Source organism: Simochromis diagramma, unplaced genomic scaffold, assembly GCF_900408965.1.
Source record: "Simochromis diagramma unplaced genomic scaffold, fSimDia1.1 OVJJ01000343.1, whole genome shotgun sequence".
In the NCBI taxonomy this organism is placed as follows: domain Eukaryota; kingdom Metazoa; phylum Chordata; class Actinopteri; order Cichliformes; family Cichlidae; genus Simochromis; species Simochromis diagramma.
In genome coordinates this window covers 4589184-4606951 of record NW_024386831.1, presented here as the reverse complement: position 1 = coordinate 4606951, position 17768 = coordinate 4589184, and the positions used below count along the sequence as shown (strand labels likewise).

General features: G+C 40.5%; 1 protein-coding gene across 2 annotated transcripts in view; it reads right to left on the bottom strand.

Moving 5' to 3' along the window:
* calcrla (calcitonin receptor-like a) overlaps nucleotides 1-16111 on the bottom strand; it is a 30454-nt gene extending 14343 nt beyond the window's left edge. The window contains exon 1 of one of the 2 annotated variants that reach the window (XM_040027591.1): nucleotides 15848-16111. Coding sequence is in view for 1 of the 2 variants with exons in the window: in XM_040027590.1 (XP_039883524.1) it covers nucleotides 14954-15036 (83 nt within the window). In the remaining variant the exon portion in view is untranslated. The other variant, XM_040027590.1, reaches the window with a different exon arrangement.
* Between the last annotated feature and the right edge of the window lie 1657 nt (nucleotides 16112-17768).

Sequence of the window (17768 nt, the reverse complement as noted above, 5' to 3'; positions counted from 1 at the left end):
TTAGATAGTTTAAGCGGCTTATGTTTGACTTGGAGTTAAACGTCTAAAACCTGTGATGCAAATGTACAAATATATCACAGCATGAGGAAGAAATGCTGTACTGGCACCAAGATAACCTCAGATAAGTTGTTACCATTGCTAACAATTCAAATCAATAGGTTCTTGTGGCAGTGAGGCTTTCGGTGGGTAACAAGCTTGAGAATGGGAGACAGAGAGAGAACCTGATCCCCAGGATAATGATATGGCATGCAGGAATAGGTTAGTGAAATTTAATAACATCCTTCATACCCTAAAGGAACTAGGTCACCTGTAGGTCACTTTTATTTGCAACATCTGAAGTCTGATTAAGTTTGCTGAAATGTTATGAAGCTGCAGACCAACCGGTGCTCTTCTCTTTAACCAGCAAACAAATCCACAATATCCCAAGCAGTAAAGCTCAGCTCCAGATAACTGGGACGATGTTGCTATTTGCATCTAGTGATGTAGTTAGAAGAATATCTCAACCATCACTGCATATATTACAGATGAATGTTTTTAACTTTCTGTGATCAATCGCATGCAGAACAGTCAGGCCTATGTTTAAACTTTTATTGTAGCACATGACATAATCATACCCCGCCTACCCCATTCTCCCTCCAAAGTTGCTTGTCTGCACTTTACATTCTCAAAAGTATCAGAAACAGGTGTGCAGGGTCGCTTTATGTGAACCAGAGCAGTGTTTCCCACAGACTCACATTCCGTTTGTGGGACACACCTATAATGAGTTGTAGACTAATTCCATTTATAAGTTTCTCTTTTGGAAACATTTTAATTACCAATTATACACTCAGCAATATAATCAGCTGCCTCTCCTGTGAGCATCGCATCTGGATAAAGAGCTGAAATATTCACTGCTTAGTTACTTGAACCTTACAGTCACAGAACAGACTAAAGAAAAGTGGGGGGAGCAGCACAGACATCAGTCAGTACATTAGAGAGAGATTTGACCCATTTCATTCTCACAGCTCTATCTGCAGCTCAGTCACAGAAGATGCTGATGCAGCGTCTCCTCAAGTCTGCTCACATTTAAAAGGAGGCAGAAGAGGGGTTTACTGAAAGTGTTTAACTCTTTGCAACCAATTTCACTCTAGTGACAGTCCAACCTCCAGCAACCTCTCACCAACCAGTTGTGGAATAGTCACTAGTGGGCAGCAGTTTCCAGGGTCTTTGACGGGTCTTTAGACCTGTGTGAATAAGGCTTTAGCAATTGATTCCATGGCGACTGCCAGCAACATCTTGCCATTTGGTCAAGTAATATTTATTTTTCTCTTGTAACTGGTAATTATGGTACCAGGTGGTTGCTAATCAGTCTCTGGGCCTGTGTTACTGAGTCTTTAGAAGAATGCCAAACTAGTTTCAATTCAGTTTTCTTTACATAGCATGAAATCACAACAACAGTGGCTTCAAGGCACTTTGCATTGTAAGGTAAAGACCCTACAATAATACAGAGAAAACCCCAACAATCAGACAACTCCTTATGAGTAAGTGCTTTGGCGACAGTGGGAAGGAAAAACTCCATTTTAACAGGAGGAAACCTCTAGCAGAACCAGGCTCAGGGAGGTGACTGAAGCAGAAATACTCAATGCATCATGGGAATTCCCCAGCAGCCTACACCTATTGCAGCGTAACTAAGGGAGGACTCGTGGTCACCTGATCCAGCCTTAACCATATGCTTTACCAAAAAGAAAGTTTTAAGCCTAATCTTAAAAGTAGAGATAGTGTCGGTCTCCTGAATCCAAACTAGAAACTGGTTCCACAGAAGTAGGGCCTGAAAACCGAAGGCTCTGCCTCCCATTCTACTTTTAAATACTCTAGGAACAACAACAAGTGTGAGAGCAAAGAGCTGTAATGGGGTGATATGGTTCTAGAAGATCATTAAGATCCATACGATACAATGGCTTATCAATACAATAAAAAAGATACAAATTCTCAGCTGTGATGATGTGTGAATAGAATAGTCCCCCTGGGATCCCCCTGCTTTCATATTGATATTTCACTGGCCAGTACACTACACCCATCAATCAGTATTCCAGAGAGAAAACTGACCCTGTTTATTCTCATAGTGGTTTTCACATTTGCCTAACAAGCAAAAGAGCCTTACTTCAGTGCTGGAGGTAGACACAAATCCCTTTGGGGTTGGCTCAGAAAGGGCATCCCAGTGCAAAAACACTGCCAAATCAAACATGCAGGCAAGCCCGCAGTGGCGATACCCTTCTGAATAAGGAGCAGGTGAAAGTAGCTTTTATTCCCACACAGGTCCCCACACTGCTCAGTCACCAAAGGGATTGGCTGGCTCAGTGCTCCTCAAGTCTGCTCAGAGTTAAAACAGCATTAAGCTGAGACAGAGGAGGGACTTACTGAAAGTGGGATTGTAAAACATTATGGTGATGTGCAAATTAGAAACAGCCAGGAAAAGATCAGCTGCTCTGTCACGCTCGCACACAGTCAAACACACAAAAATGCACAAACACACACAGACACACAGCCCTACTCTGTCAAGAACCCCAGCTGTTTCTTGGCAAGTTTTTTTTTTTAATATAAATACAGTGATACAGAGGATGCATCATTTCAGACAACTGTGCGTGTGTGTGTGTGTGTGTGTGCACGCATGTGTGCGTGCATGTACGTTATTGTTTTAAACTGATAATACTGTACCATTTAACTAACAGTACATGTGGTGACTTTCCCGCATGTCATGGTGGAAATTTCACATTTAATATTCACTCTCAAGCCATAACACATAACAAATACCTTTTTATCAAAAGTAGTCTTAAACAAGCTATGACAAGACTTCATAGAAATCTCAGTGATGTCAGAAACTATGCTTTACTTGTTGAAATGATTCTGAGAGAGAAAATGTTAATTATGCGTGCTCCAACACAACTAAGTAATAAGCAATTGTGAGAAAAATGCAACAATGCTACTGAACTTCTGCAGTAAACAGAAAACAGAGCATGATCCACCAGCAGTGCCACATACTGTGTGATCAGAACAGCTGTTCTGTGTAAGCCTACGTGCAGCTCTCACTGTGCTCCCATCACAGCCTGCTTTGTGGACATCATTTCACCTTCAGCTGGTTCAATCCTGTGTGGGGGTTTCTGGAGCAACTTTGGACAGCGGAAATTTTTATTATTGCATTTCCAAATAAAATTAATAAATTCATGACTAGGACAAAAACAACTGCATTATGCTGCTAACACAACTTTGTGTGTGTTACACAGTGTTCTGTGTAAAATATGTAATACATTATGCACACAGCATGCAATTAATTAGAGTGAACGTGATGTCTTTGATATGCTGTTTAGCATCGGTGGTGACTCTTAAAGCAGAGCCAAAAAAAAAGCCAGGAATTGAATGGAATCCATGAAGTGATATTGATAATGGAATTGGAACCACTATTTTCTTATTAATTCCCATCCCTAATTCTGTGCTTATACACACACAGTTTTACACAGACACAAAATAAGCTCTTGGTTAATTAAACAACCCGATCCATTTAACTGTGTACTTAACTACAGAGCCTTGCAGCTAAAACTGTTATTATACTACTAGTATAATAATACCAGTAGTGTCCCTGCTGTTAGCTACAGAGAAAAAAAGGATCCCTCTGATTATCTGCCACGTCTGTCACATAATCCCCTTGATGACTCTCTGTTACATAATCCTTGTGGTTTGTCTGTGTTTACATTCATGCACTTAACTTTTACTATGTCTCTATGTCCTATTAATGCTGCTATTATGGAGGTAATGAGAGCTCAACAGCTGTAGCAGCGGGCTGGCGTTATCGTGACACAGTCCAGGACAGCACTCAGACTTCCCACAAGTCTTTTTAAAGAAAGAATTGTTTTTAGAGTTCTTAAGAAAATGAAAACTTCTCGCTTTTACTTCATCCTAAGACTGAATACTTTTTTGTTTTCCATATTCGTGTAGATAGAAACAAAATGGAAAATTTTGGACATTTGATTTGCAACTATTTCGCAAACTTCATAAACATGTTTCAGCTAATTGCAGCTCAAAACCAGGAGAGCAGCCTCCACAGAGGCACAGCACTTGATTATTGATCTGTTTGGGTTAACTTTATCCAACAACAGACCAGTGCAAACTGTAGGTGGTCCACTATTATCTGTAGTACCTCAGAGTGTTTCACTGAAGTGGTTAGTCATGTACACTTTACACAAGAGATAACATCACCTACTACATCTGCAAGCAGAAAGTTACCCAGAAAAAACAGCCTATGTATAACATCTGCCGTCTTCTCACCCAGTGCCAGAGCCCAGCCTGCACTTATCAACTCCCACTGTCCCTGCAGAGATGTTATGCTGCACTGTAAACATCCTTTTGTACTCACAGGATGTTTGGCGCCCTGCACACCAAGTTCCATCAAGTTCGGCTCAGTGGCATTCGGAGAACCTTTAGGCTGGTAAAGGCCAGTAACTGCATTACCGTCTCAATCTATAGCATGGATATGGGATTAAACGGAGCGGGAAGCAGGTACTGGGAGCCGATTAAACCTCTGCTTGCAAAAGATGCCGCCAAGATTTATTCCTGTTCTGTCTAAGGCAAATTTGATTAAAAAAAGACGCAATTATGAAACAATTCTTCTTCAAACAATATTTGCACTAGTAGCTGACCATATTTTAAACAATAGTAAGTGAATCGGAGAAAAGAATAATCCATCACAAAAATATTATGTAAAGTGATCAGTTTTACTCTCTGCTGAAAGATAAGCAAAGAAGTGCAAAATGAAAAGATAAATGATGATAATGATGCTGTGCTGTTACACTGCAATGTTTGCAAAACACTGTTATCGGCCTTTGAGAGCTTCGCACAAATCTAGTCACTGGGGTATAGAGGTCTTGAGTGTCCTATGCTTGCTCTGTAAACAAGAGATGAGACAAGATAAACAGCAGAGTTGTGCCTTCTGGAACTAATTCCATATCAGTCATGCCATCATTTACCATGTCAGTACACACAGAGACAGGAAAGATTTGGTGTGTGGACACACGTTTCAAGCACAGATTCAGTAGTCAATAGCCTATAGTACCAAACGGCCTGGTCGTTTGGTACCATGCCACGAGAGTTGAAGCTCGGGTGTGAAATGTATGGTTAGCAGGGTTTTTATCATCATTGTGTGGATGCCATAGGCATCCACATTAACTCTTTTCAGCAGAATTCTGCTCATTCAACTCTTCTCTTCTCTTCTCAGCAGAGATTCTGCTGGTTGAACTCTTTTCAGCAGAAATTCTGCTGATTGAACTCTTTTCAGCAGAATTCTGCTCATTCAACTCTTCTCAGCAGAAATTCTGTTGATTGAACTCTTTTCAGCAAAAATTCTGCTGATTGAACCCTTTTCAGCAGAAATTCTGCTGATTCACCTCTTTTCTGCAAAGTCTTCAGCCTTTTCACCTCTTATCAGCACAATTCTCAGCCTCTTCTGCTCATTTCAGCACAATTGTCAGTCTCTCCACCTCTTCTTTGTGAGAAAGAGTTTGGCGCAGTGAGTTGAGAACCTGCCTTGAGTACCAGAAGGGCCAGGTTCGAATCCTGCTCAGGGCAACATTTTTTTTTTGTTTTTTCAACTTTTTCAGCTTTTTTCAGCAGACATCTTCAGCGTTAAGGCATCCACACAGCATTTTCGCAGGAAATGCAAATTTTTCTAGTTTTTTTTAGCGTTTTTATCATTAACTCGGTTTCCCTGGGTCTTTTCCCGTGTGTTATGAATAAATCTTCTTCTTTTGGTACCAGTACTGGTTTTATTTTGTTGTATTTATCCGCGACACCTTAAAGGCCGGTCTGCAAAAATATTGTCGGACATAAACCGGTCCATGTCACAAAAAAGGTTGGCGACCGCTGCAGTGGATGATGTCTGCATGAGGGGCTTGCTTGGGATGAAGGTGACTTTCAGAGGGTGCTCAAGCCTGACCGCAATCTTTAAAACATGGACCTACAGTGTATACAAATGGTGTCGTGAACTGAAAAGAAACATTTCATAAAATGTGCCTATACACAGACCACGTTTAGTCTCACCATGTGCTCCCACTGTGATGTTCAGTACAATATGTGTTTTCTAGCTGTTAGATTTGAAATTCAGTGCACGGCTTTTGTTTAAAAACATGAAGGACTCTCTATTTAAGACCTGAAAACAGGTTGTAGCAAGTACAGAAATAAAAATGATTCTTTTGGTGAGAGCAAACCACTCTCTCTCTAGACACTCATTATCATAGTCTGTATTACAGCAGCACATGTCCTTGGTCTGTGCCTTCATAAGCCAGCGTACGCATTTGTTGAGAAAATGAGTACTTCAAGTGCAGTACATCATTCCAAACGAACAACTAGCATACAATTACATACAATAAGAATTACTCATTATGACTGACAATTACTTATAACCCCTCTTTTATCATGTTTGTGCACACTTTGCAGCCACAATCTTCATTTCCTCCGACACAAAATGGATTATTTAAACAGAGCCGTTCTGACAAGGAAGACTTAATGTGTTCAAGGAGTAATGGAAGCGTTCCTACCTGCTTGGTTTTACACCGTTTTACTGCATTATCGCAGGCTGATTATTATTTTAGAGGACAGAGGAGGGTCTGTGAAAGAGGAAATGCTAAGAAAGGAAAAATCTGCATGCCTTTAAATGATGCTGACCATGAATATACGGGAAACAAGAGTGACAAACCCAAAAAACACGAGGATGTGAGAACACGGTTCCTCTGAGAGCTTCCCTTCTGATTAACAGGGCCAAATTTAGCTGTTGGATGTTTTCCACAGGATCAGCTGTACGTGTAGCTTTTATCCATGTGAGTGAACATGCCTGAATAGGAGTTCAACCTCACAGCAACTGATCTTACCAAGCCTGCGACACGAGAGCAGACTTCCCAGTTGCCAGGGGCATCACCAGATGTCTGGAAAAACAACAGCATTCCCACACTAATGTGAAGGAGGAGTCCTCTTTGTTGCATGAAAAGACCACTGCAAATCTCCTTCCTCCCACCCCGACTAAAGCAATGCAATATTCTTTGCATTAACAGGGCAGGAGGGGGGCTGTGTTCTTGTGGTTTTGAAATAGACAGCAACTCAGATACCAAAACATTCATGTCATTTCATTCACACCCTCACAAGCATGCCAGTGTCCTTCAGGCAAGCACGTGGATCTATTTATGACGGCGGTGTTGAAAAGAGTGGATTCTAAAACTCATCTCCACAACTAAGAAAGGACAGGCTTATGGTTGGATGATGCCAGATGTTGTACAGCAAGTTAGGGAAGTGTGAAGACTCTGAGCCTGCATAGGGAAATGCATGTGCAGCTAAACATCTTGGGGAATTATGACTGTTCAAGGAATTTGAAAGTATGTGTCCTTCTGTTATACCACTATCACTTTGGGGGAGACTATGGCATTGTTATGCTTTTGACATAACAGCTGAGCCGGGAACTGTAGGAAAGCATTTACGGGAATGTCATATAGCAAATGGTCTGAGGTCAGGGATTAAACCATGAACTTGCTGCTCAGTGCATCTGGGCCCATGTGTTATGCATCCCAACCATTCTGTTATTGCCACATATAGATACACCTAGTACTTCTGCAGTTTTGCAGTTGGGAGTTCGCCTTGTAATCGGAAGGTTGCCGGTTCGAGCCCCGGCTTGGACAGTTTCGGTTGTTGTGTCCTTGGGCAAGACACTTCACCAGTTGCCTACTGGTGGTGATCAGAGGGCCCCGGTGGCGCCAGTGTCCGGCAGCCTCGCCTCTGTCAGTGCGCCCCAGGGTGGCTGTGGCTACAATGTAGCTGCCATCACCAGTGTGTGAATGGGTGGATGACTGGATGTGTAAAGCGCTTTGGGGTCTTTAAAGACTAGTAAAGCGCTTTAATAATACGGGCCATTTGCCATTTTACTCTTGGCTACGTTCAGAGGATTACAGGATTTTTCTGTCAGACTTGGATGTTTGCAGTTTTTCAGTGTATGTGACCACATTTGGATGAGCATAGGTGAATCTTTATGAAGTATTGTTTAGTGTTGGTGTTTCTTTGTCTGCTAGGGGAGGTGAAACTAGTTGAAAATTTTTGGCATGTGACATAACCTTTAGTGGTGATGATAAAGTTAATGTTAGAAATATTAATAGTCACACAAAGAATACACACAAACATCACAAAAACGCACTTAAACGAAAAGAAAAGTAAAAGGTTACGTGTGACATTTTTTGTTCTGAATGTCAAGTATGTGTTGGCTTTAAAAGAGTCCTGCAAGCAGAGTTTTGAGGCATAGTTCTAATTATGCCAAGTATTCAGTGCCTGTGTGCAGCAGCTGAGCTTTTCCCCTTTGTTCCTACCCTGTAATCAGCTCCTGTCACCCCAAATTTATTGTTGTAACCACGCTAATAAACTATCAAACTGTATAAAAGACTTAAAAAAAAACTTATGAGTGGGCCAATTACATCAGTAAAATGCTTCTTATGTGCCAGTGATTCAGTATGAATTGAATATTTCAAACACAGGTGAAGGTTTTCTGAAAATTGATTCATTGTATTTTCAAACCTTTTAAATCGCAAAGTGACTTAACAACTGTGAGAAAGCAGGAGTCAACACAGAGGATTCAATTCAATTCACAGCAACTGCCACCTCAAGGACATTTTATCATTAGTTACAGACCTAAAATATTAAACCAAAGCATTCAAGAACCAGGTTAATGTCACAGCACACCACTGTGACCCCTGTGTGACCCTCTCAGGTGTTGCCTGGGTTTAATTGCTGATTGGCTATTCCTGATGAAGTGTGGTGTATGGAGGGCTGAGGCTTTATGCTCACTGGGCTGTAAGTGTTTTAGCCAAGCCTATCAAGTAATTTGAAACAAAAAGGAATGTTTCTTAAAACTCTGATATCAGTCTCCACATCATGTTGTGGGTTTTGAGCCGGGTCGCAACTCATGTAGACAGCACAGCAATACTCTGCAGTACTTTCACACAGTAGCCTTCTTTGAACCCTTTAAAAATACAGCTGAGTACTGTACTACAACTACTACTTAGAACTATTAAATGTTTTCTGTGTGGACAACATAAAATACTAGATTTTTTTTTTTTTTTTTTTTTTTAAAAAAAAAACACAGATGAGACATGGCCTAACCCGTTAGTGATCTTTGGAGTTACGCTCTAGGGAGGTTACTGATAGGTGATGAAAGAAAAGGGGGAAAAAAAAATGGTGACCGTCTTGCTCTGGAGGACCTTTTGCTAGTGTGGTTTGGATCTGCTTGTCCTTTTGAGGTGAGCATCACTGTGTATCATCTTTAGATGACATATGTGGTCTCATTGAGGATGACGTTTGCCCCATCCATAGAATCAGCAGTATTAATACATCAAATGAAATGTTTCTTTCTGAAAAAAATGATGTCCCATCACTTCAACAGAGTTCCAGAAACCTAAAGACTCAAATCCAAGGACTGCCCAATCTATTCTGGCAACACAGTTTTCTTTATTTGCTCAAATAGCAGTATCTTTTAGCCATGTTACATTGTAGCGGTTTTAACCTGTCCCCTGTCTTCACTAAGCTAATCTAACCATCTACATATATTTCTTACAGTTCTACTAATCCTTCTAATCCAGTTCTGCCTACAAAAACAATCACATTTCTTTCCAAAACTCTGAGATTTAAAAAAGAAATGATGAACACGATGCAGCATGCCAACAGACAAGCGTTGAATTGCTGAAGAGATAATACTGGATTTTACTCAAAATGTGAAAGTGAATTCGTTTCATTAGCGTGTCCTCGTTAATCTTGACAACAACAAAAAATAACAAACACCAAGGCTGTCTTCAGTTACCTTTGCATACTAAAGGTCTTAGCATAGGAAAAGGATCCTGTTCCAGAGGCCACTGGTCTGCGCAAAGGAAAAAATAGTACAAATACCTAGATAAAAATACTCTGGTTAAAAATAAACCAGGCTCCGTCTTGCACTGCATCCATATAGCTGCTCTTGCAGTTGCGATGTAAATGTTTTGAAGTAGCTATACAACCACATGAATAACCTCCTGAGCATGCCCAGTGTGTAACCTGGTGCATACAGCACAGGCTGGTGGGAATGTGTGGTTAATTTCACCCGTTCTCTCCACTGCATAGAGCCACATTTTTACAGGTCACTCGACTTTCTTTGTAAAGTGCTTTAAATGCACTGACAGCTTGACAGATTTATACAATAGCTTAAGCTTCCTCAGCAGAATTGTTCCCGCGTTTCTGGGTGACATTTCTACATCCTAACAAGCTGCTGCTTTTCACCAAATTTATTTCCATAACTGTTTGTTTAGGGGATTCTTGGTCATTAAAATGGCAACCAGCAGAGGATTTTCAGGCCAAACACTGCCTTTAAATCAGTGTTTATGTGTTCTCCAAGTTTCTTTCTTTCTTTCTTTCTTTCTTTCTTTCTTCATTTCTGTGGATTTTATCAATGAAGCCTCCACTCACTTATTGGCTGTTTTTCTTTGTGCTGTTGAAATATTATAAACCCAGAAAAATGTCCCTTGGGATCTCTCTCCAAGCGAGTCAAGCACCATTCTTTAATCCCCCCTGTGTTCGATTTCATTTACATACATCCAACCATTTCCAAAGCTTCATATCACACTCTTATTCACCATTAAGAAAATGAATTCTTGAATTCCAGAGGTAGCACATAACACTCCCCACACACACACACACACACACACACACACACACACACACACACACACACACGGAATGCAGAAAAGCAGTAAGGTTGTTCTGTGATGCATTATTTAATCTCTGGCTGAAAACCTCTTTTAGCATTTAACAACAGTCAACAGTGAGCACAGGCTGCTCAGGGACCTGTATGAGTGGTTCCCTGTGGGTAGTGCCACGACAAAAATAACACTGGAGCTCAAAATTAACAGCCCAAAGGAAGCCAAGGAATATCCTCTGTATGCTTGCTGTGGGCCCTAGACTTGACCTCTGAAAGTGCTATTCACGTCACTACTAAGCGGTTCAAGTTTCTCTGTGTGCCTTGTGTTTGTGTAACGAAAACATTTTAACAGCTTAGCCCACACATGAGAGCTTCAATAAATATATTTGTTTTTGTGGAGAATATCTGAATAACGGTCATTTACAGTTAGTTTTACATGACATTGTCCCTTATTGCTGTCACAAAGGGTGCAAAGTTATTTTAAATTTATAATGGACTGCTTGTTATCGGTAAAAAAAAAACCTTTTACCTGTAAAAAGATTGAGAAAATTAAGCGTTAATCGGAGAAAATAAGACAAACTATTCAAACCACAAAAAATTAACAAGTAAAAGAATTATTGCATGCTACAAGAGGTTGAAGGCAGACAGTGTTTGTTTGGTAAGGCTGAGGAGTAACTAGCATGCAAACCTCCCCAGTAGATGTCTGCTTAGTCACTAGAGAGGTCAGCAAGATAAGGATCCAGAGCAAGACAAGATCCTGTCTGTAAGCTGGACAGTAAAGCAGCATTAGCAGGAAATCTAGTGCATTATACGGTCTGTGGCTCTGTCTGACTTCAACGCTACGCAGAGCATCAGTCTCATGCATGTCTGATGGTTACATGGATACTGTGTCACTAGTAGTATTGGGTGTAACTTTTTACAAAATAAAATGTTAGAGTTCTCAGATTACCTTTTTGTTCTAATGTTAATGACAAAAATATACAGTTAAAATGTTACAGCACTTCCTTTCATTGCCACAAAAAAGAAAGCTCAGACACATTTGCAATATTTGGGGCAGTTTTATGGTTGTCAGTGCACATGCTAAGGCTTTTATAAGGTATTTTCCTGTCCTGAGGTGTTAATAATTGCATGTGAGCTGCTAAGAGGCTCTATAATACATTTTGAATCCTAGCTCCATAACAAGGAGGAGAGTCATGTCAGTACTACACCTCCAAATCTAGCTTTGAGATTGGCTAGTCAGTATATTTAGACCATAGGCTGCAAAGGTCTTGAGCCAACCATTGCTCCAGATCACTTAAAAAAAAATACAAAAGTCTGACTCTTTGCAAACAAAATATTTAAAAATGAGAGGTGGCTCAAGACTTTTGTAGAGAATTGTCTTGCAGACCATTTTAACATCCGTAATCTTGTAATGTAATGAATTTTAAATATTACCCTTAGTTGCTTCTAGTCATCCTTCCTGCTAATCTTTCCTAGTGGCCACTCATGGTATTGCAATGCACAAATAATCCGTTACAGCAAACAGAGCTTTTTCCCAGTGGCTATAGTTCCCTATATGTTTAACCAAAGCAACATTATGATATTGACCATTACACAGACTACAGACAATAACATATTGTGTTTTTCAATGGGGAAACAAGCAATTTGAGACTTTTATTAACCTTGAAAACCAATTAACTACAATAATATGGAGAGATTTTTGGCACCGCTTACGGCAGCCTGGGCTTGACAGTAATAATAGTCGTATTTTCACGCTAGAGTAAGTTAGCTAATTGGAAATCCAACAGAAATGGCTGCTGCAGACATTTGCTCAGAGCTGCAGAAAACGCAGAGTGGAAGAGGAATGTGAAGCAGTGTTAAGTGGTTGGAAACAAGCTCTCTCAAACAAGAAATCTCTGCACTTAATGTAACAGATTATTTATTAATGATCTTCCATCAAAGCCCCAAGAATTTATTATGAGTTTATATGGCGACAAAAACAAACAAAATTGCTCTATACTCATCTGCTAGTACTCCAGGTTCACCTTTGGAAGACAAACATGCAGCTCTTCCCAGGGACCATTTCCTCTATTGTGTATGCCAGAAGCCCCCTCCCACACACTAAATCAAGAAGCTTGTATCACTCAGTTTGTTTAGCTCACACAAACATGGAAGACCCTTAGAAACCATGCAGCCTTTTCCTTCTATCCTTCGCAGAGCGCTGCAGTTCAAAATGCCAATCACTACACAGCAACAAAGCCGTCCTGAAGCTGCTCCCGACGACATTAGGCTGCGACACGTCCCATCAGGCACCTCAATTTAAACTGGAGATGAGAAATACATTTACCCTTCATAATGTATGAGTGGAAAAATTACCTCAAAAGGTTTCATATCCCTGAAACTGAATCCAGAAGCTGAGGGGAGTGCTGCATATGTACATCACTGTGCTTTTGTGTAATACAATAGCTTCAGTCTTGAGTGAGCAGAGAAGAAAATATATAATATATAAAAGAGGTGGAGACTCAGTTTGAAACATGATAGGGAATCAATTTAAATACATCTGACAGACAGTGAAAGGAGCTGCAAGAAACCTGTGGTCATGAAGGTTTTTATAGAGGTCTGCAGTGTCCCCACTGAAAGATAACAGAGGAATCGATCAGGAGCTGTGTCCTGGTGATTTATGAGGGGTGACGTTTTACGAGAATCATCATTACGCTTGTGACTGTGAATCGGATGGCCTTTGCACTCACCAGAGAAGGTCACCTGGAGTTTACAGGATAAATTCTTCACAAAAAGCTCCAGTTTCAACACACGTATTATCACTACAAAAAAGCCACATGAGAGCTTCTTCTAAGGCCTGAAGAAATTTATTTTTCACGGTTCTCCATATGAATCGGCTACACTGCAAATGAGCTGCCACTGGCACAGCTTTCTAAATGCCATGGCTGTAGGAGAAGCTCTGCTATATCATGAAGACTGCAAAGGTTTGGGGAGCTTTGCTGCCAAGATCTTTGTCTCACCCACATTTAATAGTTGCTTTCTAGACGTGGGCAGTAAACACTCAGCATGGGTTAAATGTGATGAGCTGCACGACACTCCCATTGCACAATCGGCTCATGAATTTGGTGTAGGCCTGAGCCGCTGGAAGATGTCAGAGCGAAATGGCCTCAAAGACTCATCAGACAGCCCTGCCAACTGGCAGCTTCGATACATTCACTGTCCAAAGTGTCTTGACGGCCGACATGCATGGGCAGGAAAGCAGATCCACTGTTTTACTAGGCTTTTACTCTACTTTCTGGCATTTCTCAACGTTATTTTACCTTTCCTATACTTAAGAATAAACATGTGCATATAATGTAAACTTGAACATTTAACATTTAACATTTAACTAGGTGTGACATTCAGGGTGGAGCACTGGAGTAATGGGCTGTTTTTGTTTTTGAGGTGCGCGTGACAAATCTGAACATCTGTGAGATCATCACAGAGACAGCAAAGCAGAAATTAACTAGTGCTGCTATATTTCTGCTAAATATTTCTCTGATTTTTCTTGAAAACTGTTAAATAATGTTAATACACTTTAGTTAAAGTGATTTCTGACATGCAACTAGTAAAAGAAGCTCCTTCAAAGTTAAAGCCCTGAAAAAAAAAAACAGCTTTTTTGCTGGTTTTGTACAAAATAATCCAAAGTTAAAGCACGTTTTAATCATTTTTAATTAGAAATGTCTGTTTCTGTTGTTTATGTTAGCCCTTTTATGAAATATTAATCAGTGTTCATCTTGAAATGAGATCTAAAAATGTGTTTATTCCAAGAAGAAGAAGTTAACTTTGGGCCAAACATGTGCTTTGAAACGAATTTTTCTGCATCTTAAACTTATCACATTTTAAATGATCTGAAGTGACCAAAGCAACTTACTTAATATTTAACTGAATTCTTTTAGTTTTCCAAACATCCTCTTTCATTGGTCGTGGAGAGTTCAAATACTTAAGGCATGAGTTGAAATTGCACGTTTAAAAGCAGAGCAGCAAATAAAAGCGGCACATAAAATCTTTTGGCTCAACCTTTTGAATGAATTCAACTGCTGATATTTCCCAATCACCATAACAAAAGTGCTAAATTACGCTAAACAACATTTAATAAACACAAGAAGTCATCTGAGAATACTCCACCTCGACATTGCAAAACCCACGGAGTTCAAACATATCTAGAAACTCATCTGTTAAAAACCCAATCAGCTTCAGATTGGGAGTTACCTCTGCTCTGTCACCTCCCTTGTAATGACTCGAATGCATCTTTCCTCAGCAGAATATAGTCCGCCAATTGTGGCCATCGTCATCACATCCTCCTCCTACACACCACCATCATCACAACCATCATTCATCATCATCATGATCCCTTTCACTGTCCAGCCCACAAACTTCCAACATGTCCAAATCTGCCCCTTATGTAACCATGCAGATGATTTAGCAACCAGTGGCCGTCGCTTACATCAAAGCCTCGGTGCTGAATGGAGCTGAGTCTTTTTCTTATTCCGTTTAATTAATGTAAAAAACAAAACAAACGCCTGACTGCGTCTCATTCCTTCCTATGAGGTATCAGTCATTAGTAGATGTATAGATTACATGTCAAATCTAAATCGGCCATGCATGCATCTTAAAATGTAACCTCTGAATTCATTTACCAACAGTGTTATCATTTCTGCGCGTGTGAAAAGATCCTAAAACCACCTGAAAACGGGACAGGGGTGAGCGCGAATGGCTCATTAGACGGAACTAATATATAAATTTGATAGAAATAATCACGCACAACGCGCTTTGTTGGTCTAACGGTGTCCAAAGCGCACAAACAAAGCCGTTTCTTTATTCTCTTCCTACACCTCGACATTTCTTGCATTCAGCTCCTGACAGAGGGACAATGCGGCTCAAGCGGATGCTCATCGTTCAGAGTGGGCTCAGCCATTCTATAAGTGCATGTTCCCCGGCTCCCTCAGTGCACATACAGTTGAAATGCCCTGGATAAAGCAACAGAATGCCCCGTCACCTCTGCGCTAATTGCATTCGACGTGACTGCGGCTCAAATTGCCTACAAAACATGGAAGAGACACAGCGCGTAGACCGCAATTCACACTTCACTGTAGCACGTCCTACCACAGAGTAAAATCCACCCGGAGCGCAGGGGCAGGAACCGCAATAAACTCTCAGAGCAGTTCCCCAAAGCGTCTTTTCCTCCTCGGCTTCAACGCAGAGAACTGGACACGGTGGACCTCCGGCGCTCAATGAGCGCAGCTCAGACGGCTGTCAGGTTGACGTTGGAAAGCAACCCACTACTTCCTGTTACATCACACTGTAGGCTACAGCTGAGGACCTGCGATCTGTGGCGAGCTCGGCACAGTGCAGGATGATGTGCCCCTTTCACTCCTACACGCTAACTGCAGGCTTGTATACACAGTTTGTGTTATCGAAGAGTGTTTTTGCTCACGGGCACTTCACCGGGGAAACTGTTTTGTGCATTTTGAGTGATCTTTTCGTTCCAAGCCTGCAGAAACAATGAAATGGATCATTTTAAACACGGGGACATTTAAAGCATACGTCTAAGCCTCCCTTTTTGTTAATTTTCTTCCTTTATGGCTGGGTTAAGACATCGGCTTATATTTTATTTTACTTCTACCCGTGATCTATAATTGTGCATCTAGCCTACCACGCATTCATACATTTCTTATAAATGGATTCTTCGTTATTTGGTGGATGGGTCATTACTGATCACACACAGGTAAAAGCACTTTTTGTAGCTTTTGAATCCCTTTTGCTTCTCTGACCTTCTCTGTTTCAAACCAGCTGCAGTTTCAAACCAAACTGCTGCTATGAAAGTACTGGAGATGCTTTCTAAAGCCATAAACATATATGCACCGATAAAATGACATGCATCAAAAAGAGTCTACTGCCAGGGGAATGTGTTTTCTTGTCAGGCACATATATACATCGACACTTTCTAGTAAAGTAAGATACAGACAAACATAATTCCACTGTGGGATCTGACATATGATGAGGATTTATTGTATTATAAGCTAGAAATACAGGTAAAAACATAATCTCATTAGCATTTACTTATAGATGTGTTTCTGTAGGAGGCTGCATTTTCCGTAAATTGCTCTGTGAGATTATGATTGGAACACGGTGTCAAAGTGGATTTACACACTCAGAATTCAGTTGATATTGAGTGATTTCAGCCACAACGAGGGTTACCGCCAGCTGGTAAAGCACACAGAAGCGTAACAGACTGAAGGAAATATCTGAACCCTTGATCCTGCACTGATGGGATGTTGTGTCTCTGTTATGCTGTTGGACTCACTTAGCTAGCATGATTTGGATCCACTTTTCATTTTCGAGGAAAAAGACTTACAAAGTTCTTGCACCACTCTTATCCCACTGTGACATTTCTATCGTCGATGAGAGCGATATATTCCAGCAGCTTACCAGCTAACTATTATACGATGATTGTGTATGGGTTCAACAGAGTTTCTTCACTCAAAACAGGAGAAAGTTACAGCCTATAAAACTAAAACTATATCAGGTGATACGTCTCAGTGGGTTTGTCAGTATAGAGAATGTCTTTCACGTGAGATGCATTGACTTGACATTCTGAAATTTGTAGAAAATGCTTTCATAAAGCTGCACAAGACAATGACTTGAATAAAAATAGCGTAATGAAGTAATAAAGTAATCAATAACAAAACAGAGATCAAGTCTTGAAAATTACCCAGATTCCACTGAAAATATGCAGGCTGTGGATTCTGCACTACAACAGAGGTAACCTAGAAGGATGCTTAAAAAAATTCACCCCCACCCTGCACAACAATAACGGACTGTTGTGCAGGGTGTAAATTGTCAGCTTTATGTTGTTATAAAGCTGATAGTTCAGTTGATAATTCTTGCAACTCTAAATGATTTCTGTTGTCTTATTTAGAGTTCTGAAGGCCATTTTGCTATTCTTTGTTTTCCAGTGTAAAACTCTGGACTTGTCACTCAAACTAAAAGAGATGGAAAGAGAGCAAATAAACCCAAAACACAA